Here is a 26,975-nt window from a genome sequence, read left to right as displayed (position 1 = left end):
ATTATTGTATACTAGCTTTTTTTTTTCCTCACAAAAATGGCACTATTGCATGTTTTGGAATCCTCTTACTTTAAAACTTGCTGAGAAGTTTTCTCGAGAAGGTACTAAATGTGGGGCGCCTGGGTGGCTCAGTCTGTTGAGCATCCAACTCTTGATTTCAGCTCAGATCATGATCCCAGCGTTGTGGAATCGAGCCCTGCATTGGGCTCCATGCTAAGCGTGGAGCCTGCTTGGGATTCTCTCCCTCTCCCTCTGCCCCCCCTTGCTCACTCTGCCTCTCCGTCTAATAAAAAATAAATAAAAACAAAAGATACTAAATTGTGACGAGACCGTCAAATACCCCGCATTAAAAGGTTGAGTTTTCTTCTTTGTGCAGCAGGTGTCTCAGACTGTTGGATAGACTGAGTCCTCAGCTGTCACTGTGAAGCGGGAGAATAACGTAGTTTTGAAAGATCAGGTTCTAGGACGCTGGTGAGCTGGGGGTCCCGGGAGGAACAAAGCATTCCGGAAATGGACACTAAGGTCTCTGCACGATTGTTCCAGTAGCTTTTGATTGCCAGCATTCTTGCAAATGCCAAGATATCAAAATACAGTTTTATCCACAGCGGGCTTTCCGTAAACTACCTTCTTTAGTTGTCGTAACGCCCTCGTGATTGTAATCCTCATTTAAAAAAATATATATATGCGTGGTTGGCATGTCGGCCGTCTTACCAACTGACTTTTTAACTTTTTCTTTTTTTTTTTTTTTTTTAACAGAAATCTTAGAGGCTGGTATTAAAGCAACTTCAGAATCACTTAAAGGTGTGAAACGAAAAAAGATTGTAGCTGAGAACCACCTGAAAAAAATACCAAAATCCCCACTGAGGAGTCCCCTTCAGGCAAAACATAAACAAAATACAGACGAGCCTGCTTTTGCTGTTCTTCAGAGCGCGCCGGAGTCTCACAAGAAGCAGAATCCTAGCCCCGTGAAAAATGGGAAGCAGTTTGCCAAACACAATGGAGAAACACCTGGGGTAGTCGCTGAAGCCTCCAAATCCGAAGATTCTGTGTCCCCGAAGAAGCCCGTGTTTCTGCAGCACCCATCTGAACTGCGCCGATGGGGATCGGCAGGCTCTGACCCCAGCAGGTCGGGCTTCCCGGATGCAAAATGTGACTCTCGATCTTTGTCGAGTAAAACCAGGACTGACCGCAGTGAATGTATCTCCTCCACTCGTAGTCCCGCCTCCTCTTACACAAACACCGCATTTGATGTCTTACTGAAGGCAATGGAGCCAGAGCTGAGCACCTTGTCGCAAAAGGGCTCATCTTGTGCAGTTAAGGTAGAAAAACTGAGACCAAATAAAACTGTACAACCCCCTTCTCAGTTAAACAGCAGCTCACCGGACGCCCCAACTCAGACTTCCCAAGAATCTGTTTCTGAATCGCAGCCTTCTCCTTGTCCCTCGTACACCGTGCACGTGTCTGCAACTCAGAAGAGTGAGCCAGCCACAGTTCAGTCAGTGTCTCACCCGTGTAACCAACACGAACACTTCGTTTCTCAGCCTCACCAACAAAATCAGCCGCTTCCAGCACGTTCAGGTTTCCCAAGGTCCCTGGTGAATCTGCAAAATCAAGAGAATGCCAAACTTGAACAGGTTTATCATATGGCAGCGACGTCATCTGTGGGTCTGACTCCGCCTTCCAGTAGAACTCAGGTTACTCCTCAAAACCAGCAAATGGATTCTGCTTCACCGATGTCCGTGAGTCCAGCCCATTCGACACCGTCAGCCCCCACGCCAATTTATAATTCAGCTCCTGTCGCCTCTGTCGTTAACCACAGCGTGGAGCAAATGTGCAATCTTCTTCTGAAAGATCAGAAGCCAAAAAAACAAGGAAAATACATTTGTGAGTATTGCAATAGAGCTTGTGCAAAGCCTAGCGTGCTTTTGAAGCACATCCGCTCTCATACTGGAGAGCGACCCTATCCCTGTGTGACCTGTGGATTTTCATTTAAGACTAAAAGCAATCTGTACAAGCACAAAAAGTCCCATGCACATACTATCAAACTGGGTCTTGTCTTGCAACCAGATGCTGGTGGTTTGTTCTTGTCACAGGAGTCCCCCAAAGCACTTAGCATCCAATCGGACGTAGAAGACAGTGGGGAGAGCGATGAGGAGGGGGCTGCTGAGGAAAGACAGAACGACCCGGTCTCCATGGACCCGCAGCCTGTGCAGATAATGAAAATGATGTCCCATTCTGAAGCGTTACCAAAATCAAGTTCCATTCCAAGCAATCCAGACCATGTGGTAGGTGACTTTCCACTACAGGACAAATCTTCAGAATCACAGGCTGTGCCAGAGTTACCAAAAGTCGTGGTCCACCCTGTCGGTGTGTCCCCTTTAAGAGTCGACAGCCCAAAGCTCCCGGATTCCAAGCCTGAACTGTCTAGTGCACAGACACCGAAGGACCTTCAGGGAACCAATGTCCTGTCCCACTCAGCCTGGACATCCTCCCTCGAGACTGACGAGAAGTCCCGTCAGAAAGGGGACGGGAGTCAGCCAGAAGGGAAACAGGAGCCTCACGTGGGGACAGGACATGCCCAGCTGCAAAGGCAGCAGGCTACCGATTGCTCCCAAGAGCAGCAAGGAAAACTTCTGAGTCCTCGGAGTTTAGGAAGTACGGATTCTGGTTACTTTTCACGTTCGGAAAGTGCCGACCAGACCGCGAGTCCGCCGACTCCCTTTGCCAAAACGTTGCCCACCACGGACCAAGACTTAAGTAAGAATAATGGGCCCTCTGCACCTCGGATCAGTACACCAGCGCCTTCTGCTCTGTCAACAAGTGAAAAAGCATTGCTTCTACCGGGTCAGATGCGCCCACCCTTGGCGACGAAAACACTTGAGGAGCGGATATCAAAGCTGATCTCAGACAACGAAGCCTTGGTTGACGATAAGCAGCTGGATAGCGTAAAGCCACGGAGAACCTCTCTCTCGAGGCGAGGAAGTATCGACTCTCCCAAGTCATACATATTTAAAGATTCTTTCCAGTTCGATTTGAAACCAATGGGACGGAGAACAAGCTCCAGCTCGGATATACCAAAGTCCCCTTTCACCCCTACCGAGAAATCGAAGCAAGTCTTCCTTCTGTCTGTACCTTCCCTTGACTGCTTGCCCATTACGAGAAGTAACTCCATGCCTACCACAGGTTATTCAGCAGTACCTGCGAGCGTCATCCCGCCCCCTCACCCTCTGAGAGGAAGTCAGTCATTTGATGACAAAATCGGCGCTTTCTACGATGACGTCTTTGTGTCAGGCCCTAACACTGCCGTGCCCCAGAGTGCACATCCGCGGACCCTTGTCAGACAGTCAGCAGTAGAAGACTCTTCAGCAAATGAAAACCACCTTCTCGGTGCTGGACAGTCCCTGGACGAGAGCTATCCAGGATGCGGTGCGGCCAGTGACACTGGGCCGGCAAGGGGCAAGTCCTTGGCCCCAGGCTCACATTTGGAGAAAAAGAAGTCCCATCAAGGGCGAGGGACAATGTTTGAGTGTGAAACCTGCAGAAACAGGTATAGAAAACTGGAGAATTTTGAAAACCATAAGAAATTTTACTGTTCAGAGTTACATGGACCAAAAACAAAGGTGGCCGTGAGGGAACCTGAACACAGCCCCGTGCCTGCTGGTAGTACACAGCCTCAGATTCTGCACTACCGGGTTGCGGGCCCTGCAGGGGTGTGGGAGCAGACACCTCAGATCAGAAAACGGAGGAAGATGAAGAGTGTCGGAGATGATGATGAACTTCAGCAAAATGAAAGGGGGGCGTCCCCGAAAAGCTCCGAAGGCCTCCAGTTCCAGAATTCTCTGGGCCCTGCTTCCACTTTGTCTAAGCATAACGTTGCAATAACAAGTGACCAGCATAGAAAGATACAGCTGCAGGCCTCCCAAATCCAGCTGGCGGCCAGAGGTCCCGACCAGACCATGGATCCCAAGCTGTCTACCATCATGGAGCAACACATAAGTTCAGCTGCCCAGGACAAGACGGAGCCGAAGAGGCACGGAACTGGAATCTCCGTCATTCAGCATACAAACTCGCTGAGCAGACCCAATTCATTCGACAAGCTTGAGTCTTTTGAAAGAGGTTCCCCAGTCTCCTTCCAGGAGCTGAACAGGACAGTGAAGCCCGGATCTCTGAAAGTGATGGGAATTTCCCCAGAAGAAGGGCGCCCTCCCCAGAACACGTCTCACCCTCACCAGCCTGCGCTGTCATCAGATGCTCTGAGAGCAGAACTTCAGGACGGTCCCAGGAAGAGTCCAAGTGAACGACATGTGTTGGGACAGCCCTCCCGACTCGTTCGGCAGCACAACATCCAAGTCCCAGAAATTCTGGTCACCGAAGAGCCAGATCGGGACCTCGAAGCCCAAGGCTATGATCAGGAAAAGTCAGAGAAGTTCAGTTGGCCTCAGCGTAGTGAAACCTTGTCAAAGTTGCCAACCGAGAAGCTGCCACCCAAAAAGAAGAGGCTCCGTCTTGCCGAGATGGAGCACTCGTCCACAGAATCGAGTTTCGACTCCACTCTGTCCAGGAGCCTAAGTAGGGAGAGTAGTTTATCTCACACTTCGAGTTTCTCAGCTTCATTGGACGTTGAGGAGGTTTCTAAAACGGAGGCTTCCCCCAAAATGGATTTTCTAAACAGAGCAGAGTTTCTCATGATTCCAGCTGGCTCGAATACACTGAACGTTCCTGGAACTCACCGAGAAATGAGGCGCACCGCTTCAGAACACATTAGCTGCGTGCAAACGTCGATGGAGGTCTCCGATTTCAGAAGTAAATCGTTTGACTGTGGAAGCATAACTCCACCCCAGACAACACCACCCGTTGAATCGCAGCCCCTGACGTCCCCTTCGGGCATGGGGGTCACCGGGCACGTGCCTCTCTTAGAAAGAAGGAGGGGCCCACTGATGCGGCAGATATCTTTAAACCTAGCCCCAGATACTCGTGTGTCTCCCGGCAACCCACCATCTTTCCAAACAATCGCTCTTGCGAGTGTGAACACAGCACCGTTTCCAGGCCCTCAGCTCACGAATGCATCTTTAGCCGAGTTTCCTGCAAACGCTCTGCACTGCCAGACTCAAGTTAAGGATCAGCGAACGGAAACCTCCAGTTCCGGCTCTACTAACATCTTCCCCGTTCAACAGCTTTTCGGTATCAACGTGTTAAGTCCAGTCCACACCCCCCATAGCCACCCAAACACACAGACGTCTCTGCAAGTGTCTATGCAGAGTGTTCAGCCGGATGCAAATCCCAGTTTATGTGTGGCTTCTAAAAGTAAAGGTTGCTTTGCTCCCAAGTACCAACTTCATTGTCAGGTTTTCACTTCAAGCCAGTCTTGCGCTTCCAATCCTGTACTTTCTTTGCCAAAGCAAGTTCTCTCGGATCCAGGTGGGGCTGCTGACCATCGCGGGACTTCGTTAGCGTTACCAACCAAATTGATAGATGCCATGTCCAGTTCATGTGTTCCACCACCACTGAAGCTAGGTGGGCAGGCGCAGAACGTGCCGACGTCGTTTGCATTGCCCGTGCATCTGCAGGGTAACGTTCCAGCGTACTGTTTTGCCACGGTCACTCCTCTGCCACAAATCCTGGTGACCCAAGACCTGTCCAACCAGCCAATTTGCCAGGCTAATTGTAGCATGGTGCCAATCAGCGAGGAACAAAATTCCGTGCCAAAATTGCAGACAGATCACCAGAATGCTATGTCAAACCCAGAGGCAGAACCTGTCTGTGAAGATGTTTTTTCAGAGATGGGTCAGACTCTCCCTCCATCAGAACCTTTGCCCGTAACCCAGAAAACGTCTGTTGGTAGGCTTTCCCCCCAGCAAGAATCTTCGGCTTCAAGTAAAAGGATGCTTTCCCCAGCAAACAGTTTAGACATTGCCATGGAAAAGCACCAGAAGCGTGCTAAAGATGAGAATGGGGCTATTTGTACAACAGAGATCAGACCCTTTGAACCAGGGAGTTCAAGACCTAGTGAAGTTAATAAACAGAAGAAACCTATTTTAGTGAGGCAGGTTTGTACTACGGAGCCTCTTGATGGTGTGCTGTCAGAACAGGATGTTTTCTCTCAACCTGAAATTAGTAGCGAGGCTGTTAGTCTGACAGATGTCCTACCAGCTGATGATTTGTCATCCGAACACTCTAAGTCTGTAGTTACAGAACCTATAATCGAACTACAGGAGTTTGAAAACATCAAGTCCTCCACGTCGCTCACTCTTACAGTGAGAAATTCACCTGTCCCTGCAGAAGACATTCACATTTCTCCTTTGGAACGTGTAGACGGTAACCAAGAAAGGAAGTCTCCAGGGGTTAGAACTCAACGTGACAAAGAGAGCATCCAAGACCAAAGTCAAGCCACACTTTTAGTGTCTGATGCGGGAGGTGCACAGCAGCTGCCTTTCCCCAGCCTGAAGACCTCAACCAACTTTACATGGTGTTACCTACTAAAGCAGAAGGCATTGCATTTGCCTCAGAATGACCAGAAAACTTCAGCCTATACTGATTGGACAGTTAGTGCCAGTAATCCAAACCCACTTGGGTTGCCTACAAAAGTTGCCCTTTCTCTCCTTAATTCAAAACAGAAGACTGGAAAATCACTATATTGTCAAGCAATAACTACCCATTCCAAATCAGATTTATTGGTCTATTCAAGCAAGTGGAAGAGCAACTTAAGCAAGGTACTTGACATATCATTTATCTTCGCAAATAGTTTGTGCGATGTCTTGATGCCTTTAAATGTTTTAATTGAAAAGTGTATCTTAATTTCGAATGACAAATTGTGCTGTGTAAGTATAAAGTCACCCAGACGAAAGGATGAGAAGTTTACCCCGCGAGTTAGACTGATAAGGGTTACATGGAATCCTTCGGTGATTCTGTCTTGAGACATTTTGGAAATAACTTGCCCTGAGCTGAATGTTTAAGTCCTTACGTAATGGTACATACAGATCATCACGGTTTAACTTTCATCTTTCTCTTGTATTAAGTGAAAGGAGATTATGTCTGTGTTTTGTCCCTGCTGGTGCAGGGGAATAGAGGTGTGAGTAATCAAAGACTGTTACATTTCATTTTGAAATATAAGCAGAGAGCCATTCATACTTGTCTTTGTACACCTGACTAGCCTCCCCTGGCCATGCTAGTCCCAACTCCCACCCGGTGTTAGAATCATCTTAGTGCCAGAGAGAAGACTCACAGAATAGCTGACTCATACACTTGATATAATTAAGTTGATTTGGTCAAGATGTATAGAATAGGGTCATAAAACTGTAATTTGGAGTTATTTGTGTAATCAGTCTTACTAGAGTTGTTGGCTTTATAAAATGGGAAAAATCATTTAAGTGAGAATAAATAAATAGGTAAGGGGATCATGGTGGACTCCTGACATTAAGAATTATAGATTAAGTCCGTGACCTCTACAGGTTCATGAGCATACAATATAGGTTCATAGACCTATGATATGTGTGTCTATATATATACATGTATATATATATATATGTATATATATATATATATACACACATATATACATACATATATATAGACACACACATACATATACATACATATACATACATACACATATATATACATACATATATATATATATATATACACACACACACACACACATATATATATAGACACACACACACACACACACACACACACACATACATACACATACTTACCAAGAAGGAAGTCTCTAAATTTGCCGGTAGGTTAAAGAGGTATGGATACAGGGACGAAATTCCCAAAGTGGTGATATTTTAGCTGAGTCTTAAAAAAAAAATGTAGGGATTTTTGTTTCAGATAAAAACAATGAGAAATTTTAATAGTCTGCTGACATGACATGGACATGATAAAGAACTTAGTTCATTTTAAAGAATCCTGAGGAGTCTGCCATGGGTGGCTAGAAGGGGTAAGTTTGAAACACTGACATGCTTCCAAGTTGGAAATATAGATAAAAACCAAAAAAATATGCACACTGGTGGCGAGCCATTGATACTTTTTCAACAAAGGAGGGTGCGGGCAACCATTCAGAATTTAATTTTTAAATGACCCGGCTTTACTCTAGACCTACTAAAATCAGAATCTTGGAAGATGAGACCTGATCATGAGAATTTAGACAGAGTTTCTGGAATATTCCCAAAGCTCCTCTGGAAAAGTGGTTCTCCTTCAGCATCAAGTGCCTTGGTAGAAATGCCTCTGGAAATGTGTACTTAGATTTGGAGCTAGGCGAGGACTCCTGGTGGAAGGTGTCGGGATTCCTTGGTGCATGGGGGTAGTTAATGAGCTTGCTCAGAGCGGGAGGAAGGACAGAAGATCTCAGAATGGATTTGGGATTCACCACTACTTAAAGGGTTGAATGGATGAAGAAAGTCCATACGGGAAACTGAGAGAGGTTGTTCATCAAGGAAAGAGGAGGACCAGGAGAAAGTGGTATCACATAGATCAAGGAGGAAATTTCATGGAAAGATACTCAGACAGAGAGGTCAAATCAAGGTCACATAAAGATGGAGACTAACGTGGTTCCTGGACCGAGCGGTCCCAATATCGCTGGAGTGTTGGGGACGTGGGCAGGTGGCTGTGGAGGCCTGGGTACTGGGTTGACTCACAACCCAGACGTTAACGTACTTACAATGGAGAATGGAAAAGAAAGGTGCTGAAATGGAAGGGTCTCTAAGAGAAGCAAGGGGTCAACAACATAAACTGCACAGGTGGCCAAGCGTATAAAGACTAAGGAAGGGACAAGGATTTGGGCATTTGGCTTGTTGGTAATTGGTGAACAGAAGCCAGATTCGATGGTAGGAAAGTGAGCCAAAGAGAAATGGGAATTTGGTGTTGCAAAGAAGGTAAAAAGCAGGATTAGCGTTAACGGTATAAAGTCAAGGAGTAGTGTGCGTATGCATTCCAGATTGTGGGGACACCTGGTGTGTTTGCTAGGACAAGAGGAGACCGATGCCTTCCTGTCTGCTAGGGTCAGTGTCATTACCTCCTCGCACTGCCTTCCTGAGCTCCCCAGGGTGCACCTTCTGAGGCTGCGCGGGCCCTCTGACCATGGCGCACACTCTCTCATTTGCTAGAATCAGGTCATCTCAGTGCGGAGCCATCTGCTTGGGGATGTGGTTTTTAAGGGTTTGTGACAAAGAGGCCCCTTGATCAGAAAAGTTGTGCCTCACTTTGGATTTGGCCAGAGGACTGGAGTTTGAGCCTTTGCTATTAAGCTTGACCTTGGACAAGTGACTTCACCCTGAGAGTGTCCTTCCACACTGGATCCTGTGCTGCTGGCACCGCAGGATATGTGAGAATGGTAGGGGCTGAGGAGGGGGACGCTTGTGAAATCCTAAGGTGGTGTCACTGTAGTGTTTCCATAGGAGAAGCACACAGCGCTCGCCATGTTGATGTGTGTTACCGTTTTCCAGACACTTAATTATTATCAGTCCACAGCCTGACTTCTGACCTGCCTGTATGTCACAGTGATCGGTATTCAGGAACTTTTGAGAAGATACGGCAGGGAAACAGAATTATGGTTTAAAATGATAGGAGAAGGGGAGAATGTTGGCAAACGGACTTTTGCTTGAACAGAAGTGCACAGTTGCAGTCCACCGACGTCGCAGGGAATTGGTCACGTTCTTAGGAGTAGGAGACATTATTATACCAAACGGGGTAACTGGCGCTTTCCCATCTCGGAAGAATAAAGCTCGTTTTTAGAAATAAAGTGTAGTGTGAGTGATTGGTCAGGAGACTGTGGTGGGATCTTAAAACAACATAGGGTTTATCAGTTCGCAGTGGTGCAGACAGATAGGTTAAAGATAGGGGAGGGGAGAGAGCAAATGACCTTTAAACATGTTATTTCCTTGAAATGCATTCCATTAAGTTAACTACGCGTACGGTACTCTGCCATGTTTTAATTTCCAAGTGAAACGTTAGCATGTTTGTGTTTTCAGTTTTATTAAATTAGTTTCTCTTTTTTTTTTTTTCCTTTCAGAGAGCATTAGGTAATCAAAAGTCCACAGTAGTTGAATTCAGCAATAAAGATGCCTCTGAAATTAACAGTGAGCAAGATAAAGAAAATTCCTTAATCAAAAGTGAACCAAGAAGAATTAAAATATTTGATGGAGGGCAAGTACAAATTTTACTTTCTAAATGTACATTTAAACTTACTTTTTAAATGTACATTTGCTTTCATGTGAATGAAGACTTAACCAGTGCCAATTTTATATAAATGTTACAAGGTTTCTCAGCTTATTAACAGAATCTTCATGGCAAAATATATGTTAGATGTCATGTTAAATAAATCCATTTTGATCAAGAAAATATTTAGGAAACATCATAGGTCCTAGGAGGCAACTAAGAACTATTTTCAGAGTAAACTCTGGGTTTCACGTTGATTTACAATAAGGAGCTCCGTGGGAAATGTGCTCGAAGAGAGACAAATTCACTGCGTATTGGATGTCTCTGTGTTTTCGGTTATGAGAAAAACACATTGTAAAAGCTGATTGTAGCTCTAGTGAAGCCAAGAGAAATTTCAGTACTTTTAGAGTTGCTGTAATTGAATTTAATAACAAAGAAAACTTTGGAGCCAGTGGCTGAGAAAGAGGGAGTTCTGTTCTAAAATTAAACCTGGTAACGAGTAAGGTGGTTTGATCAGAATTAGCTATTTGCATATTAAATGTTGATGCGAAAAACTGGAATATTGTTACTTACATGTGCATAAAATTTGTATTGATTGGGTGTAAAAATTGTGACTTCTTGTATTTTGTAAGCTGAATTCTAATCATCGATATTTTCTCAAAGACCTAGTATCCAATCTCCCTATTTTTTTTCTTTAAATTAGATATAAATCAAATGAAGAGTATGTATATGTCCGAGGCAGGGGAAGAGGAAAGTACATTTGTGAAGAATGTGGAATACGTTGTAAGAAACCTAGTATGTTAAAGAAACACATACGGACCCATACAGATGTCCGCCCCTACCACTGCACTTACTGTAACTTCTCCTTTAAGACGAAAGGTATGAAATGGCATTGTTCGGTGGTCCTTTTGATATGCATTGAGTTAGTAGAGCCAAGATCCACCTTGACACTCTATGACCAAGGATGCAGTAGCTTGAATAGACTGATAGAAATAACATCTTGTCAACACGGTAGCCTTGTCTCTTTATATGTCTCTAGACCTCTCAGGGAAAGGAAGAAAAAGGTTTTTTTTTTAATTATATACTTTCACAATATAGATAATAAATACAACATTTTAAAAGGAGCAACTACCCTTTTTTATTTCCCTCCCCAGATTAGAGTTGCATAACATGATGACTAATACATTTCAAAAATACTTTGGAGCTGAAGAAGAAAAATAAATTTTCATGATGATAAGGAAACTCCTTTCTATGCTACAGGATTGAAGTGAAAGTTTAAATAATAACTATAGTAAACTTACAATGACTGCGTTCATGTCTTATTATCTAATTTTAGGCATGAAAGGCCATTTTTTTTTCCATGAGGCTTTTTGGTTTTTACCCAAATTCTATTGCATTTCAGCTTCAGAAAACTTCTGTTGTCCTATTTAATGTGCATAGAACTCAGAACTAGTCATTAAAATTATATTTAGTACTCTTTCTGTATGCTTTATATGTTTTTATTTAAATTGCAAGTCTTTATTATAGTTAAGGTAATTTTACCCTCTCCAGATTCCCTGCTACATATAATGAGAACACTACTTAAAAAATAATGCCCACTTTCTCCATTAGGCTCCTTGCTCACGGATCATTACATAAAAATTTGTTACTTGAGACTTCAATTTCCTACCTACCTTTTAAAAATAAGAATCTCTCTAAAAGAAAACAATGTCATCCTAAAATTCTCTGTCTGAAAGTGTAGTATCTGTAAAAAATATTTAATTGACAATTTTTTTACAGAAACTTTATTCCCTTTGAGTGAACATTCACTTTTTTCTGATTATATTGGCTGCCTTCAGGGTTTTTGTTTTAGAGATTGATCAACTCATCAGCAAAATTTACTACGTTATTTGGCTAGAATTTTTTGGCGTTTAAGGAGAGTTAGATACATAGCAACTAAACATTCACATTAGCTCTCCTTAGATGCCGGGAGTACCCGAAGCAAGAATGATAGAAATAACAACAACAGAATTGTTCTTCAGCTAGCCTTGAATATTTTTGAATAGCTTTGGGACATCATGAACAGTTGAGAGGTTCACTGTCTGTAGTCCTCTGGTCTGTGGATTCACGTTCTGGAAATGGAGGGTGGGTTTCAGGATGCTTTTCCTGGTCTTGTGTGCAGGCTTTGATAGGAGAAGGTACTATGATTTCTTAACCCAGTTTATTGCCCTTTCACTGGTTTTGATCCTGTGATTACACAACATCCACGAATTTCCAGTACACAGCCAGGAGACCAGAAATGGGCCAATGTAACTCATAAAAGATTACCAAGTACAGAATGATGTTGCTAAATAAAAGAGGATCAAGGTATAATGTGAAATGTGTATTTCTCAATAGAAAGAAGAGAAGGAATCAGGATACTTAAATGATACTCATAAAATGAGGGCAAGAAAGGGAGGGAAACTTAGGTGTGGAAAACCAAATGAATCTTCTTGGCCAAGAAAAATACTCTGAATCACCAAGTAATCTTAGTGAAATAACTCCAAACAGCGTCACGTAAAGAACTCCAAACAGTGTCACGTAAAGGTTTAGATAAATGTTTCCCAAGAGGCGGACAGAGCATAATGACCCCTGAAGAGTGAGCGTTAGATCTTTGCAGTTTTCACGTCTTCCAACTTCTCGGATATGCTGCCGATCTGAATTTACGTTAGATGTTTTGTTTTGTCAGAAAATCCATTGCAATTATGCGATAAATACGTATTTGAGGAAAGCGACCCTAGCTAAGGAGACCGGTGAAGAAAATATTAGAAATTCAGTATTTCCCTCTTCTCAGGGTGATAGTTCTTTATTTTACGGGTCAGCTTCCTCGTAGAAGTCTGCCTTTTGTGAATATCTGTAAAACAGATTCCATAGTATCGTTTAAATGCAGCTGAATACTAGTAGACTCATTTTTAGGTTAGGCTGCAGATGTTGTCCTCCTTGATTTACTCTGTCGTCCAAGCCAGCGCAACTCTACTCCCCACTGGATGTGTCTGGATAGGAACAGAAAAACAGTGATATAATGGCATGCCACATAAATATGGGTACCGAGAAAGAGCACGCTGCGGCCAGCTAAACAGTCTGCAGTGCTAGAAATTGATGCTTCTGATGCCTCGTGCCTATAAATCTCTACTTTGTCATTTGTCCCCTTAATTTATCTGATGAGTACACTTCCAAAAGAATTGTAATTGATTTGTTTTCACTGTTCTGCTTTAAAGGTCAGTCAGCAGAAAAGACACAGTGAGCTTGCACCCCTGCAGGATTTACTACCATTTATATCACAGAAAGCTAGACTCTCTGTGTAGCTGTAGGAGCCCAGAAACAAAACCTCACATGCTTTCCAGAGGATTTAGACTAATGTTTCTTAAGTCTGTTAAAAAATTTACTTATTATGTTGATGCACAGAGTTTATGGCATTGCTAAGGGATATATGCATCTATTTTGCATGTTAAAATGCAAATTATCATGTTTATTTTAACTTATTTAAGAAGTAGGTTAGTAGTAAGTAATAGCTCGAATTATGAGAAGATAGGCTTATTAAAAGCTTATAGTCCCAAATTTGTCTGGTTACAATTATCCATTAACGTCTCTAAGAAGCAAATAACCTTCCGTGACTGTTCACGTAGGGAACGAAAGCACTTTCGGTAAAGTAATTTGGTTTGTAATATTTGTTATTGTATTAGGAAGTGCTTTGGCTTATAAATGGAAATTTAAGCCACATTGAGATGGCCAAAGCATCTTTTTTTTACAACTTTTTAATATGAACATTTTGAAGCCTACGGGAAAGTAGAGATTTGTATCATGAACACCAGTCTACCAACCAGTCCACCTTTTACTGATTGTTAACATTTTGCCATATTTACTTCATGTGTCGTTTGTTTGTTTGTTTGTTTTAAGTGTATTTCAAGTAAATATCAGACATGGCCAAGCCATTTAAGCCAGGTGTCATCTCCGGAATTACAGAAGTCAGGGTTTGCTGGGTCTTAGATATCATCTAGTCCAGGTACCCTGTCACCCTTGAGCCCTTTAAGCACTAAGCTCTGAGGTGCTGCATGCTGTGAAGTGCAAGAAGTGGCTTGAACAGTGTGACCAGTTCCAAGTACTTAGGGAAGTTTTAGTGGTACTGAGGCTCTATAAATACAGCAGTTTCACAGGCCCTTCAGCTACTGCAAGCCCAAAGTTAAGACCAAGATTTCAGACATCTTTAACTCAAGGCTTATTCTCAAATACTAATTCGCCCCTGCTCACCAAGCTAAGTATCTGGATTTTGTTTTCTCAAAAGAGGGGACCTTCCCTTGTTGGCGATGTTTTGTGTGTGTGGCGTTCTGCACTCAAACTGCTTGGCATCCTTAGAATCTGAGCTCTTCCCATGCATTCATGATCACTTGGGATGGACATTCCCAGTGGGTCCCAGTTAACCTGATAATACTTAGCTACATTAGCCCCCAAAGGAAACACATCTTTAGAGATACTGTTATGAGACGTCTAGTCAATATGGTGAAGTGAAATTAACACAGGAAATTGTCTCCTGTTCCAAATAACAGAAATGCTGTTTATGATATAACAAATGTAGTTTTTAATAGATAGTCAAGCTTGAAATTTAAAAAAGGCAAATTCCCAGGTAACAGAAATAAAAAAGAAATTCCATGCTAGTATAGTGAATAGACACTTAAAATAATAATAATAATAATAATAATAATAATAATAATAATAATAAATAAAATTTAAAATACAAGAATTCATGGGCACAGCAAAGCCAGGTATATGCCCACAGCTCAAGGATTTTGATGTTAATACTGGAATAGAGTCCGAGGCCTCTGAAATAAGCCTGGCCCTCCTGTCCAGTGACTTTGGACCATGTGGGAAAAACATTTCTGCTGAAGAGCAAAATCCCATACCTATGCCATGCAAAAAGAAAGAAAGAAAGAACTGGTCTAGAATCAGAGGTCTGAAACCTTCAGCCCCGAGTAGAAGCAGTTGGAAAACTGACCCACAGAGATGTTTCTGCAACTCAGGGTATTTAAGGCTCCATGGAAAACAGTCTTGCTAAAGATAAGCTTATGATAAAAACTAAAAGGCATGCAGGGAAACAAAGTACCATGAGGGAGATCCGGCAGGCACAGTGGTGGAGAATTTGGACGCCAGGAACTACACATCTTAGTGCAGTCCAAAAGGGACTTTAAATTGAGGATGTTTAAAATGTTTTAAAAAAATAAATAAGGACGACAGAATAGAGACCAAAGGCAAAAGTAGACATTATCCAAGTAGAAGAGGCAGAATTGAAAAGAGAAGTTGTTAGTAGTAAATAACAAGGTTATTACAACATACAGATACCAGTATTTTCTTTTGTCCAAATTTGAGTCTTGGAACTGTATAACCACAGTCTGTGCTTTCATTTGAAGTAGGAATGGAATTTGCCAGTGTTGACAAATGCAGCAGCAAAATACTACTGCGTAAGCTTAGTAAACATTCTTTTCCCTTAAGGAAATCTGACAAAACACATGAAGTCCAAGACACATAGCAAGAAATGTGTGGATTTAGGCGTCTCAGTAGGTTTAATAGATGAACAAGATACAGAAGAATCAGGTAAGGCTTTATTCCATATTTTTCATAAATGCTATTTACGATGTACTTTTTTTTTTTTTTTTTTTGCTTCCATGTTCTTCTTTCCATTCCCACTGATACTGCTTAGTTCCTATTTTCGTTACTGTTTATTTACACTATACAACAGACTCCTGCTCAGTTTCCCCATCATTAATTTGTCTTCCTTCCCGTCCATCCATTCCCACGGATGTTAAATTAATCTTCGTGAAGCCTGCGTCTGGTCATACTACTCTGTTGCAAGTCTTCCATTGGTTTCCATTTGCCGACTGAATAAATGATGAGCTCGCATCCCCCAAATCCTTTATGATCTGGTGTCCTCCTGCCTTACCGCCCTTCTTTCTCCTTTCTTTCTTTCACCTACCCTAATGCTTAAATTTCCTGCTTACGTGACATTGATCTGGCTCTCTGCCTGTACAGCCCTCCCTCAAAACCCCGCCCTCAATCCCCACGCAAAACGTGGCTCCCAGTGCGCATCGGACAAAATCGTACTTTCCTTCAAGGTCTACCTCCGATCCACCGCTGCCGTGAAGCCTTCTCTGATTTTCCCTTCCCACACTGTGGGAAACCATTTTTCTCTTCTCTCAGCTCCTGTAGTATTTCCGAGTTTGCTCTCTGAAAGCATTGAATCTCTTTCTGCCTCATTTTTGGATTATTTACATGCCAACCTTTCCTCCTCACGGAGATTCTTAAGCAGATCATGAGCAGAACTGATGACGGAGTGATCCTAGCTGCACCCGCAGCCCTTAATGCAGGGCCTTGCATGTAGCAGCCGCTCTGGGAATGTTTGTGCAGTAAAACACTTGTGTGCTTCCCAAAAATGTTTGTCATTTTGAAAACGTTGGCTGGGGGTTTTCATAACGGTGTTAACAAATCTAAGTGTTTATCTCTGACCAATTTTGAGGGAAAATAAACCCATTCTTCTGTTCTAATTAGAAAGTAGAATTCTTCTTTCGTGAGACTTTTTACATAGGCCAAGAATTTATCAAAGAGATAAGTTTTCTTTAAAAAAGAAACTTTCTGTTTTTGAAAAGTGCCCTAAATTAGACATTTACCTGCTTGCCATATCGTAGTTAACACGCATTAGTTTGATACGTAGAATATTTCCAAAGAGTAAATGGTGAGCACACCATGGTAAATATAGGTAAAAAGTCAAACGCTTTTAATTCCACCTAACAACCGATAGCACACTAAATGAATGAGCCTGAACTTATTTCTAAATATGCAGAGGAAGTGACTCACGTCTTAAGTGGTACAGCTGATATGATTCAGTATTTTAAGCACATGGAAAGGATTGCCTTTAACTCCTTTTGGGGAATAAACTGATGCATTCTTGATAGAAGAAAAAAGATAATCGTAACGTATTTAGGACAATAAGGAGTTTTTTAAGTGTTTTAGACACCTTGTTGCTTTGATGCATGTTAGGGGTGGCCAGATCAGGATTTAAAAGTGCATATCACATTAATGTACATGTCACTTTTCTTAGGAACTTATTTGTTAAAAGCCGATTGTTGAATTGCCAGAAATTGAATTCTACGTCCGTGTCTTGAAACAAAGACACTGACACAGTTGATAGAATTAATTATAATTCACTTCTAATATAGACAGTTGGTTTGTTTTCTGCTGTTAGTAATCATGCAGTGAGTGACCTACCATCATGAAGGGAATAAATTTTTTTATCTGCTTTATTATTAATTTGCCTTCTTATTATTTGCTGTATTGCTATTCTACCGAGTCATTCAGAAGTAGAAAACCGGGAAGAATGAATAAGAGTTTCGGCAAGTTTATTATTACCCACTGACTAGGAAAGGTACGAGGCAGAAATGGGAAATACTACTGTCTGAAAAACACGGACACACAGGAAGTATTATCACAATATATGCTCATTTACAGGTTTTACTTCTTGAGGAAGATCTCTCTGTCTTATAAAAAGTAAGTGAAAGAGCCTCTACAGTTAAAGGAAGGGAGTGTTTATATTCTGAATTTGCATAGGACAATCAAGTGTGGTTTCCATGAATTATCATGTATTGTTTAGATTGGCTGACAGACCGACTTACACATCTATTCATTCATTTTTCTATTCCGCAGCTTGTTCCAAAAGCACATGAAGCAGGGTTCAGATTATAACTCAAAACTTGATATTCTAATTCCATATTCAGAGGAGATCCTCTGCTAAAGCTAGGTATTTTACTTGTTTTTCTCTTAGCTACATTTTTTTAATTACTGTGATTATGGGTAGTGTATTTTGTTTTTTCACCGCTTTTATTGAATAGTAGATTCAATATTGGCACATAGGTGGATTTTGCCAAGTGTCGTGCCATTCTGGAGACCTAACGGTTCCTAATGAGTATGCCAACAAATCTCTTCTTCCTTTGCTTTATTATGGGCTTGGAATGTAGGTGTAAATGTAGTAAAAATTTGTTGTTTGAAACCAGTGGTCTTGTTTTCCTTTCACTCTATCGTGCTTTCAAAAAGCAATATTTTGATTTTTTTCTAAATACAAAAAGATTACAAAGAGTTTTATTACCTGTATTCATGTATTCACGCCAGAGTTGATTATTATATTTTCTCTTATTTGCTTCAAGTCTTTTTCATAAATGCAGTGTGTTTTTGGAAAACAAAAACAGCAAAACACGTCATTACACATCAGGTCACCTTTCCCGGTCACTCTCCCTCCCAGAGGCGGACGCCAACTGAGCTAAGGGGTTCTCTTTTCAGTTCGAGTGACGTACATTTATTTCCATATCCGTGAATCGTATGTGGTTGGTTGGCTCGTGTTTTAAATTTGCATGAACGGTATCTATCACCTTGTATGTCGATGCCAAGAAAATGAATTTTGCTTGATAATTTTGAATGGGTTTCTGGAGCCATTTCTTTTTGTGCACAGCCTTAACCATACCTTACATTGCAGGAATTTACATTTCGGCCGATTGGATGAGCGATAGTCTTGCCATCTTTGTGTTTTCTTCATCACTCTCCTAAGGTGGTTGTGTCTTATTATTCTTTGGAAAGAAGTTCCGCTCTATTAAATCAATGATAGTTAGCCGGGGGGTCTTGCTTAACAGTTCCTCAGGTGTCTGTGCTTTAAGGAGAGAAAGCCCAGAAGCCTGCAGTGGGGTGCTGCCTGTCTGCAGGCTGTCCTGTTTTCTGATTGCACACAGCCCCAGAATGCACCAGCTGGCTCTTCTCTTTCCATTTCCTTGGCTGCCCCTCCTCACCTCCCTGGCCTCACCTCCCCACCCTGGGGCTGGGCTTCCTAATCTCTTTTCTTTTCTGTCTATACCCACTCACCGGGTTAACCTCATTCCGTTTTCTGACCGTAAATACCATCTATCTGCTGCCGATTCCAGCACTCACTCCGAAACCGGCACATCCATCTGGCTGCCGGCCACCCCCACTCGCGAATCCGATGGGCATCTCAAGTCGGACAAGCCCCAGACTTGCGATTTCCCCCCTTACCTCCAAGAGGCACGCCTCCCCTCTCGTCTTCTCTCATCCTTCCAGCTACTAAACCAAAAGTCTTGAAGTCATCCTTGAGACCCTTCATCTCCAATTTACCCCTAGAACCTTTGGCTTTTTTTTTTTCTTTTTGCAAAAGGTGTTCAGGATCCCATTACCTCTACCGCCCAACCCTGGTCACAGCTATCACCGCCTCTATGAAATCACTTGGAGGAGACCCTGACTGGTCTCTGTGTCCAACTCCAGCCTCTCTACGGACTCTTTCAACATGGCTGCCAAAGTGTTTTGTTTTCATTACGTCATCATTTTGCTGAAAACCCGCTAACGGTTTCCCGTCTCATTCAGAGCTCTGCTCTGCTGTGTGCTTGGGGGCTCTCCAGCCCACTCACCTTCCTCACACTGTCTCTCCCAAGCTCGACTCCCGCGTCTTCTGCCCTTGCTCAGTCAGCTACACCCACACACACCTCCCTGCTCTTCATTAGACAGCCCAGCAGGCCCCATCTCGGGGCCTGCGCTCATTTCCTCTCTCCGGAGTGCCCTCCACCAGATCCCGCAGGACTTTGCTCATCACCTTCTTCAGCTCTCTCTTCCAGTGCTGCCCTGTCGAGGAGGGCTTCCTGACCCCCCTGGGCCAAAAGCACCCTCACTGTCTTCCTGCCAGCAATTCCTGCTCCTCTCTGTTCTGCTTTGTCTCTTATCGCACTTACCCCTACCTGGGGTGGGGGTGTGTGTGTGTGTGTGTGCGCGCGCACGTGCGTGCGTGTCATTATCTGTTCCTTTCAACTAGGAAGTAAATCATAAGGACACGGATTGTAATATGCCCACTGCCATATCTCCAGCTTCTTAGGATGGTGGCTGGCAAGTGACAGGTAGTAAATAGTTGCTGATTTAATGAAGGACTGGAGGGGAAAATGACCTATTAGCTCTCAGAAAATTGTTCCACATTATTATGTTTAGAATTTGACATGTTAGTTTCCATGAAATCCCTTCACTCAAATCCAATGGTAGCCCTAATATAGTATTTAATGCCTTTACTATAAGCAGTGTTTACGTGACATGGCCTAGGCAGACACAGGTGACATTGAGGCGATGACGGCATGTGTTAATTTGTTATTTATTGGTCATTGGATCAGAAGACTAGAAGTTAGTTCAAGTTCTCCGATGATTCCACCATTCCAGATGGGTGAAGATCTGTTCTGTTCTTCAGTAGTTCCAGAGAAGAAAAGTTAATTCTCTCATTGACACATCCATTTATGTACTTAGCACTCGAGCAGCTGTTACATGCACAGTCACTGCCCTCAGGAGGCACAGACTCAGCAGGGCTCGCTCCCCAAGGCTGGGGTTGGGGAAGGAGCAGAGATGCCTCGTTGGTTGTAGACAGATGACCGAGGGTGTCCCAGAAGTAGGGGAAGGGGCTTATCTATCCATACGTTGCTTTATCGGCGATGTACCTGCAGCTGACGGGGGGCAGCATTCTGGACCGAGGGAGTTGTTTGGGCAAAAGCCCCGAGGTTAGGAGAGCGAAGTAGGGTGCTGATAAGCATGTAACTGGGACAAGATGTGAGAGAGTTGGACAGGACACATAGCTGACCAGTGCTGAGGGACGGGTCCGACTACGCAAGGGCGCACTCGCTCCAGGTGCAAACTGTGCTCACTTATCCTTAGATAGAATCAGAGTCTCTGCTGTGGCAGTTGATACAGATGTCTTGATGTTGTGACACTCAAAAACCATTATTTCTTTGCTATGATTTTTCTAGTACTTTCACTCTTCTGTTTTTTAATTTATTTTTGAGAGAGAGAGAGAGAGAGAGAGAGAGAGAGACAGACAGAGTGCAAATGGGTGGGGGGTGGGGGGGGGGACACAGAGGGAGACACAGAATCCGAAACAGGCTCCAGAATCCGAAACCGAGCTGTCAGCACAAAGCCCAACGCAAGGCTTGAACTCACAAACTGTGAGATCATGACCTGAGCCCAAGTCAGACACTTAACCAACTGTGACACCCAGGCACCCCCATATTTTTATTCTTTTAAACATTCCATAATATGTAAAGTGTTCCCAAGACTTAAAAAGTTTAATTTTTTTAATGTCACCTATAGTCATTTAAAGCCATTGCCTCCTTAGACCCACATACACCTGTCTTTCAATCTGGATTATTTTTTCAAATGTTTTTGAAACAAAAGAAAAGATAATGGGGCTTTTAATCCGTGACTCTGGAATTTTCATTGCTGAGCTCTTTTTTTGTTTTGCTTTGGTTTTATTTTTGTTCTCCACCCCCCCCCCCCGCCCCCACCGATGATGTGATTTTATTTTGTAGTGAGAAATTAGACCATAGTGACTAAAAGAAGCATGATTTCATTAAGTGGATGGTCCCGTTCAGCAGCAACAATAAAACCATAACATAGAGCAAAAGCCTCTTTCTGGAAGGCTGTTTCTATAGAGAAAGTGCCTCAGTTCTTCAATGTCCCTTATTCCCCTGTAGATGGAGTTTACAAGTTTGGGTGGAAAGTCTGGCGTGGTTTCTCTCTCGTGACATCCAATTGCATGTATACATGTGTAACGACTAACTTAGAAATCTCGTTCTTCATTTATTAAATTAGGGAGCATTGTTTCCCCTGGAATTAATTTCTACTCTGACCTAGCATCACTCTGGTATAGAATTGTCCCCACAGAATAGACTGTCCTAAAAGGTAAGGGCCTGATTTGTTCCCGCTTTTAAGGTTTCTGTGTATATTTGGAAACCCTGCCCTTATCGACTGTATAAGGATGTGATAAGGCATAGCAGCTTGTTATGAAGTGTTTCACTTTTACCGTCAATTTCCCTTCCTGAGGAAACATACAAATTACCAGGCATACCTTTGTAGGAGATGAAGTGGCTGCCTTTTAAAAACTTAGGAAGAAGAGTCAATGCTTTCAGGTGTTGCAGTTTTAAATTTTGTTTTTTGTTTTTGTTTTTGTTTTTTAATTTTTTTTTTCAACGTTTTTTATTTATTTTTGGGACAGAGAGAGACAGAGCATGAATGGGGGAGGGGCAGAGAGAGAGGGAGACACAGAATCGGAAACAGGCTCCAGGCTCCGAGCCATCAGCCCAGAGCCTGACGCGGGGCTCGAACTCACGGACCGCGAGATCGTGACCTGGCTGAAGTCGGACGCTTAACCGACTGCGCCACCCAGGCGCCCCTGCAGTTTTAAATTTTGAAACGTACATCTGCTGGTAGACCGGAGCTTGGGGGTCTGAGGCTGGTCAGTGTCAAGTGATCTTCCATTCGAGGTTCGCTTCTCTGCACCCTCCTTACCCGCTGGGGTTGCCCATCACCCTGGCCACAAGGGCAGCCTCCCCCTCGTAGGGATCAGATGCATGGCAGTGGTTCCTTCTGCGACTTTAGATGCCACCTAGGATCCCCTGCCCATCTCGACATTCCTGCCTGAGAGCATATTCTCCGTCTTCATGGCCCCAGTGATGAAAACGAGCAAACCTGCTGTCTTTGTTCTTCAGTGGTGAACAGCTTTCTCAAATGCTTCTGTGGCACCCTGGGGTCTTGATATCGTTTCTCATATTTGTAATCTAACATAAATCCAGTATTAATCCTGTGCACGCACACTATCAGAAACCACACTGGGATTCCAGCTGCCGTGTGTCTACAGTAAACATTCAGGAAAGTGCGAAGGGCTTGGCTGGCAGCGAGGTGCACAGCTCTTAGCACAGTTAGCTTCCTTACCTGTACTTCAGAAAGGTAGTGGTTACGGTGGCTTCGCAGATGCCTTTCATGCCGACACAGCCTCAAGTTGTCGGGAGCCAGCTAGTCCAGCCAGGTGAAAAGTGGAAGTCAGAAATAACTAAGTAAACTCAACCAGTTGACTGTCCTTTAGCAGCACCTGGCTCTTCCTAAACGCAGTTGACATTGGTCACTAATTACGCTGACAGGTTGTAGATGCCTACTAAAGAGAATAGTGATTCAAGAAAACTAAGTGAGATTCAGGAGCCCCTTGTCTTTTGGGAACCGAACCCATTCCTCTAAAATGTCAAGGCTCGATCAGCATGAAAATTTGTGACGTTGTCTTCTCCGGGTACTGGTTTAAATTCCTACGGAGTTTTGATAGCCACGTGACAGATTTCCTGGTTTAACAGTGTAGGAGCGGCATGGGCAGTGGGGTCCTACGGTGCCGTAGGAAGGGGGCTTACCTTCACGACCATCGCGGACAGACTGCCCATGCTAACAGGACATGTAATAACGTACAGCATATCTTTAAACCTTGATCACCTCAGACCTCTGAGAGATGGGAGTCAATCTTTTTAAAGGAAAAAGTAACCCACAATGATGTTATTAGGGAGACCGGATTCTAAATGCCAGACTTTGCCAGAATAGCACCCAAAACCCTATCCTGAGAACAGTGTATTTAGGTTTACAGGAAAAATTTAGGGGTTTGGCCATTTAAATTGATCTTTTCTGTAGCACACATGTGATTGCTACCAAGAACTATCCTCTCTGAGCTTCCATTTGTTCAACAAAATGTAGCAAAGGCTCAGAAAGGCAGGAATTACTAGAGTATGTCACCAGAATATTTCTTTCTTTTTGTTTGTTTTTTGTGGGTTTTTTTGGTTGTTGTTGTTGTTTTTTGTTTTTGTTTTTGTTTTTGTTTTTGTTTTTTTAGAGAGAGAGAGAGCGTGAGAACAGGCAGGGGAGGGGGATAGGGACACAGGGACAAAGGATACAAAGCAGGCTGTGGGCTGACAGAAGTGAGCCCAATGTGGGGCTCGAACTCACGAACCGTGAGATCATGACCTGAGCTGAAGTCGGACACTCAACCGATTGAGCCACCCAGGCGACCCCGAGTATTTATTTCTTAACCATTATTACCATTTGGTAATGTCTTGGCTAGCTTAGGGCTTTCTGGGAAAAGTCCAAGGCTTCCTATGCTATATGTATAGTTATTTCTGGATGTCTGCCTCGTTTTGTCTAGTTTCACCAAAGGTTTCCTCTGGGTTTATTTCTCCTTAACCTCGGTGTTTCTTTTCCTGGTATTATCGTCAATCTTTTTTTTTTTTTTTTTTTTTTTTTTAATTATCCTAAACCTGTTCTCTTCTGTGCCCACCAACATGATACTGGGAATGTCCTTCATTGGGGTCACGTGCATGCTTGCTGGGTGATAAAGAGCACTTACTGAGGATCAATGTGAAAATGATGGTGGACGAAGGACTGAAGACCCTGGATATTTTAAATTCCTTACTACTCTTAGTAACAGCAGGCTGCATGGCTGCCCATTTTAGCCTGTAATTCTTGTGCTGATGTCCAAGTGGAGTAAATGGACAGATGCTTGGAAACATTTATTTTGAATGAAGCAGGAGGAATTACAAATTGTTCTAAGCGTACCATTAAAATAAGGACATTTGCCATGGGGTGCCTGGGTGGCTCAGGCAGTTAAGCCTCTGATTTCAGCTCAGGTCATGATCTCATGGTTCCTGAGTTCGAGCCCCTCATCCGGCTCTGTGCTGACAACTCAGAGCCTGGAGCCTGCTTCACGATTCTGCGTCTCCCTCCCTCCCTCCCTCCCTCTATCTCTCTCTCTCTCTCTCTCTCTCTCTTTCAAAAATAAATATTTAAAAAAGTAGATTTTTTTAATTAAAAGGAAATAAAATACGGGCATTTGGCATTGTGAAGAAGTTTCTGTTTAGCTTAAAACCAGCAACTCGAGCTGTAATTATAGTATGTGCTCACGAAAAGTCTCATCCCTCCAGCCAGCTGCACGTGGCCCTCCTATTCGTCTTGTCGTGCAAAATTACACTGTCTCAGGAATTTGGTCCCTGTGTTCTTGGGCTATTAGCGAATACTTTTTCGTTTTCACCTTTTATGTCAAAAAACGCGCTGCTGGCTATTTGCTTTCATGCCTTGATCCAAAGAATGTTTTTGTCAACAGAATGCCGGACCTCAGTGCTAGGAATGTTAATATGTGCCCTCAGCTGCCAAACTGGGAGAGCCATTCAGCGTGGCAAAATGCAGCTGCAAAAGTGATTCTCGCTGGGGGTGAGGTAGAGGATAATGTGTGTAAGAAAACGATGTTAGCTCGCAGGATTTAAAACCTGTAGCACATTTACCCTTAAAATAAATTGAAGTGTGTGTCTCTAAATGAAATCCTGTCTACATGAAACCTGCACAGTATGTTTTTGTCACTGGGATTTTGTTGGAAAACATTAGTACTCCTAAGAAAAATTTCCGTGTACGATGTGAAACCATAAGAGCTCTTAAGATTTATATTTAAGATAAATAAGTCTTAACGTCATTAACAAACGACACAGATCAGAGTCTTTCGGTGTACTTCCTAAAGTAAAACGTTAAACTCTGGCCCATTACATGCTTAATGATGTTTTCATCTTTTTAAAAACATCCAAAAATAACACAAAAGTTTATTACTGCAGTAGTTGCGGGCTTTCAGGGAAATTTTCCCGTTTTTGCGGCTGTTTGTCTGGATCTCCAAGTAATATTTCTAAACATGTGAGAAGAACAAAAAACAGACAGATGACAGCAGGAGAGTGTGGATCCCGGACGGGGTGGTGCTGACCTCTCGTGAGTCTGAGCACCTTCCAGCAGGTGTCACTGTCTGGCAAGGATGGGAGGGCGGGGTCCCCTTCACCCAGCCCGCGCCGGGTTTTGAAATACATGTCTAGGGAAATTGTTCGAAACATTTACTCTTGAAGAGCAAGGTCGCTGCACCGAATACCTCTTCTTCCCCTCGTGAATTTAAATTCACAGAAAATAAAGTTAATTTTACACTTGCATAAAATTTTACTGAGTATTGGAAAAATAGGAAGTAATAGAAGTCTTAAGGGCCACGCATTTATGAGTTTGGGAACAAATATGGGGTTTTTTTTTGTATCTGTTCCGGGGTCCCCGGGTGATGCAGAGGGGTCAGACGCTCCAGCCTTGACGCTCCTGGAATATTATACTCTGTATTGTCCACACCACGAAGGGAACGGTTGCAAGAATAGTGCGAAGTCAGTACATCTTATTGGCGTAACGACAGGACTCCTAGATACATGGAAACCTGGTTCCAGATTTCCACTCTGATGCGCCCGAGCTGTATAGAAATCGCTGAACTAGGATGAATTTGATCATCAGTGCTGCTATGAGGTGCTTGTTAGATTTAAGCATGACAGCAGAATATAGACTTGGGCAAATTTTTTTTCTGGAAAGGGCCGGATAGTGAATGTTTTTAGGTTCTGTGGGTCATACGGTCCCTGCCGTGACTACTAACGCTTGTGGTTGTGGCCAAAAGCTGCCTTAGGCGGTTTGTAAACCAGCAGGCCTGCTGTGCATCGGTGAAACTTGATTGACCCGAACAGGCAGCAAGCTGCACGCGGCCAGCCTGGCAGCCGTAGTTTACCGGCTTCTGATGTAACAGGTGCTCGGCGTGGTCTGGCGTAGTAGTTACTACACTGTGTAACCTGCTACAGCAAAACGAGCGATACCGCAGAGGCCTAAATGGTTAAGTTTGGGGAGTGGTTAACAAGTCTGTGTTCTCGTCCCCGCTGGCTTGTGATCACAGACAAGTCACTTTTCCCTTCTTTGTCTTCTGTCAGCCTAATTTCTGAGGCAGTAGCAATCATCATCTTTGGGCGTAGGAGCGGGGCTAAGGGGACCGCGGGGTTACATGAAAGGACTTTTATTAGCACAAATAAACAAATTCGTGTTCATGTGAGTGGGTGGGCTCTACGTCGGTGCTACGGATATTTAAAAGG

General features: G+C 43.3%; 1 protein-coding gene across 6 annotated transcripts in view; it reads left to right on the top strand.

Annotated features, from left to right (window-relative positions):
• The window catches only part of HIVEP1 (HIVEP zinc finger 1), a 148,731-nt gene that overhangs the window by 107,639 nt on the left and 14,117 nt on the right, over nucleotides 1-26,975 (top strand). For all 6 annotated transcript variants that reach the window (XM_042937891.1, XM_042937886.1, XM_042937889.1 and 3 more), the window contains 4 exons: nucleotides 757-6,710; nucleotides 10,019-10,152; nucleotides 10,868-11,043; nucleotides 15,667-15,768. In XM_042937891.1, coding sequence (XP_042793825.1) covers nucleotides 757-6,710; nucleotides 10,019-10,152; nucleotides 10,868-11,043; nucleotides 15,667-15,768 — 6,366 coding nt within the window. The remainder of the gene's footprint in view (nucleotides 1-756; nucleotides 6,711-10,018; nucleotides 10,153-10,867; nucleotides 11,044-15,666; nucleotides 15,769-26,975) is intronic.

This window comes from Panthera leo, chromosome B2 (assembly GCF_018350215.1).
Source record: "Panthera leo isolate Ple1 chromosome B2, P.leo_Ple1_pat1.1, whole genome shotgun sequence".
Classification (NCBI taxonomy): Eukaryota; Metazoa; Chordata; class Mammalia; order Carnivora; family Felidae; genus Panthera; species Panthera leo.
This window is presented reverse-complemented; position numbering and strand designations above follow the sequence as displayed.